The sequence below is a fragment of the Etheostoma spectabile genome, chromosome 22 (assembly GCF_008692095.1).
Source record: "Etheostoma spectabile isolate EspeVRDwgs_2016 chromosome 22, UIUC_Espe_1.0, whole genome shotgun sequence".
In the NCBI taxonomy this organism is placed as follows: Eukaryota; Metazoa; Chordata; class Actinopteri; order Perciformes; family Percidae; genus Etheostoma; species Etheostoma spectabile.
The window spans coordinates 9,746,307-9,749,508 of record NC_045754.1 but is presented as its reverse complement, the minus strand read 5'-3'; the positions used below and the strand labels follow the sequence as shown (position 1 = coordinate 9,749,508).

The 3,202-nt window shown below is 38.2% G+C and overlaps 1 protein-coding gene across 1 annotated transcript in view; it reads left to right on the top strand.

Moving 5' to 3' along the window:
* Position 1: 1 nt before the first annotated feature.
* smchd1 (structural maintenance of chromosomes flexible hinge domain containing 1) overlaps positions 2 to 3,202 on the top strand; it is a gene marked incomplete at its 5' end in the record, with an annotated part of 23,710 nt that continues 20,509 nt past the window's right edge. The window contains 4 exon segments of the mRNA XM_032503976.1: positions 2 to 32; positions 1,112 to 1,187; positions 2,337 to 2,495; positions 2,598 to 2,680. Of these exon segments, the coding sequence (XP_032359867.1) occupies positions 2 to 32; positions 1,112 to 1,187; positions 2,337 to 2,495; positions 2,598 to 2,680 (349 nt within the window).

The following is a 3,202-nucleotide window of genomic DNA, read 5'->3' as shown; positions in this document are numbered from 1 at the left end:
ACTTCAATGGCTTTCTTGAACTTCTGCACCGGGTACTGTTAGTTAACTTAGGCTAACTTTGGTTTGAGGGAACACACTGTCTACTAGGGTGGTCAAAAAGTTGTCACATGTGTCTATGTTAACTTCTACAACGTTAGGCGTTACATTTAAATATATTTTCCTAATTTAAACATTGTATCGTTTTTTATTCCTTTCACTTGTACATTGATGTAAATTAGGTAAGTAACGTTACTGTAATTAACTAGAATTTAAGGCACTTCTAGGTGCACTGCCACACGTATTTCATTACTGTAAGGTAGCCTACTGTCTGAAGTTCTATGAATGCCTTGGTTACCTTGTTCCAAGCCATTCTCGTGTGGTATAGAAAGCCTGCAGGACGACTCAGCTTGATTTCTGCCAGTTTTTATTAATATATTAAATTTAATATAAATAAAATAAATCTATAAATAAATAATGATGTATTATTATGGATTAGATACCCAGCCGCATATTAAGATGTTGAAATTATCCCAATTTTTTAGAATCTGCAACATTAGTGCCTCATTAATGCATCACCAATAATCCAGTGACATTATTATGAAATGGCAATTGTACATAATGAGTACTGTTTCATAAAATATATTTGACTGCTTATACTATGTTGCTAGTTTTACTTTGAGTAAATGCTAACAGACAGGATAGGCTATACATTAGTCAGAATGCAACACATGAAAAAATGACAACAATTTAGCAAAATAATGTAAAGTTGAGTATTAGAGCCCGACTGATTTATCGGCGGGTCGATATTAGGCATTTTCCAAACTATTGGTATTGGCATTTATAAAGGCCGAATAATGAGTATGTTAGGGATCAGACGTTGCTAAGTGTAACACTTTGTTGCCATGCATAGCAAAGCTTTGCCATGGACACCGTTCGGTTCACTCTGGAGGACAGATATCAATTATTACAGAAAGTGTATGAATCCCAGTAAATTGTTAACATTCTATCGTTGTGTTACTTATGGATGGAATTATAGTGAAATAAATCACTGGCCTAATCAATGATTGTTTCACTTACAATTAGGAACTGAAACAAAAAATTAACACTTTTTTGTCTTGACATTTTGTTACAGAAATTTGCAATCACAAAACATGAAACATTTGTGTTGGTCACGACAGACAGAACAGTCCTGGATTTTGACAAATTTGGTGAGTAAATCTGCCCTTGTTAGGGCAAAAGGAAACATTATGCTACTATTAATGAAAGATTAAAAAGAAACCTGGAATCTTTCATATACAGTAAGCTTTTTTATCCACCCCATGAGTTCCATACGTTAATTCTGGTCAGTATTAACATCCCGCTGCAGGCCAATGTGCAGGTCACACACCGCATGCTTGCCAACCAGATACTAGGTGTTTAGCAGACCAAGCCGGACTACTTAGTAATAGTCTTTGAAGACTTTAACAAAGGGGTTCAAACAGATCACCAACTACAAGCCCATTGCCCCCTAATCCATCAACAAACAACACCTAGCCAACAATCTTAACAAGTTCTAAGAGTCTTCCCTGATACCCCCCCCCCCCCCACCCCACACCACCACACACACCCACACCCCCGCAACACCTCCTACAGCTACAGTATGTCACCTCCACCTCCCCCCCCACCCCCTTAAAGGTTATTAAAGACGCGTGTGTGTGTGAGAGTGTGAGAGAGTGTTATTTTAGAGAACGTGTCTCCTACAACACCAAAACAAATTCCTTGCATGTGTAAAAAAAACAACAACATATTGGCAATAAAGCTTTTCGGATCTGTACTGCCAATGTCATCACCCTGTACGTTTTTATTACTTTGTTCTTAATTTGCTGTGGTTTTCTGTTTGTTTACTTGACTCTGAGTTAATTTTATAAGTAGGGCTGTGTATCGTCCAAAAATGTTGATACCAACACCGTGACTTTTGTACCTGGTTCTGAGTGATACTTTTTCTATACCAATTTTATAAAACAAAAAGAAATTACAACATTACACATCACTGTACTATTTTTATATATCTTTTACCTCCTACTATGTGAGCCCCGTCTCTGTAACATAGTTTTTCCTGTCTGCCTCCACAATGTGTAACATTAGACAGCCAATCACACACATTATTAGATCTTGGTAAAAGCATGCTGCATGCTTAATGGAACAATAATGAAATTTATGATGGGATTGAAATTGGGTATTGAGTGACAAGGCATTTTTCGAATGTCGATACTTTAACGGCAATTCGGCCAGTGGCTAAAAAGTAATGAATTTGGTACACAGCCCAGTTATAAGTCATTATTCATATAAGTTTACATTGGTAATTTCTTTCATTGTAGAGAAGCTTCAGGATGACAGCACCCTCCACTTGTTGCAACGGGAGGACCAAGCTCTGGCAGTGGCAACAGAGGAGCCCATCACGTTTAAGCCTCATTATAATACATTGATCAAGAGTGGCATGTATGAGTACTACGCTAGTGCGGGCCAGAAACCATTGCGTAAGTGCTTACATAGTATAATTAAAGTAGTATAGTGAGATGGACAGAAACATTAAGCTGCATAGCGTCACTCATAACTTGCTACTTTTTATTTTCTTCCAGCATACGCACTTGCTGAGCTGATAGACAACTCTATTTCAGCCACTGCTAAAAACACAGGAGTGAGGATGATAGAAATAAGGATGGTTAGTTCTGCAGTTGCATTTTATTTTATAACTAAATAAGTCACCTTCACCTTTGCATATTTTGGAATTTTTCCATTATGTGGTTACCAGCTCTGTTTGGCTCGGCCGCAGTGCCCCGTCTGCTATTTTCCATTGCAGATTTAGTACTGCCTGATGCGTTAGGTGAGTGTGGCTGGTCGTCATAGCGACACTGCAGAAACTGCCGTGACGTAATGCCACAAATTGATTCTGGTGTGCGGCTGTTAGAAGACACATTTTGTTTCAAAAGAAGCTGGAAGCAGCAAAAAAAACCACTGTTGGCTAAACATTTAAAAATTGCGGGTTTGTGTAGGACAACCCCGTCTGTCGCTAGTGATGATGACACAGTGATTAGTGACTCTTGGAACCATTTTCATAACGAAAAACCAAAAATGGCGAGTAGAGACAAGTTGAGTAGGTACCATGTAATGGAAAAACAATTGGTTTCACATTGATGTCATGTTGTCCAGAGACTTAAAATCTCTCTCTCTCTCTCTCTCTCTC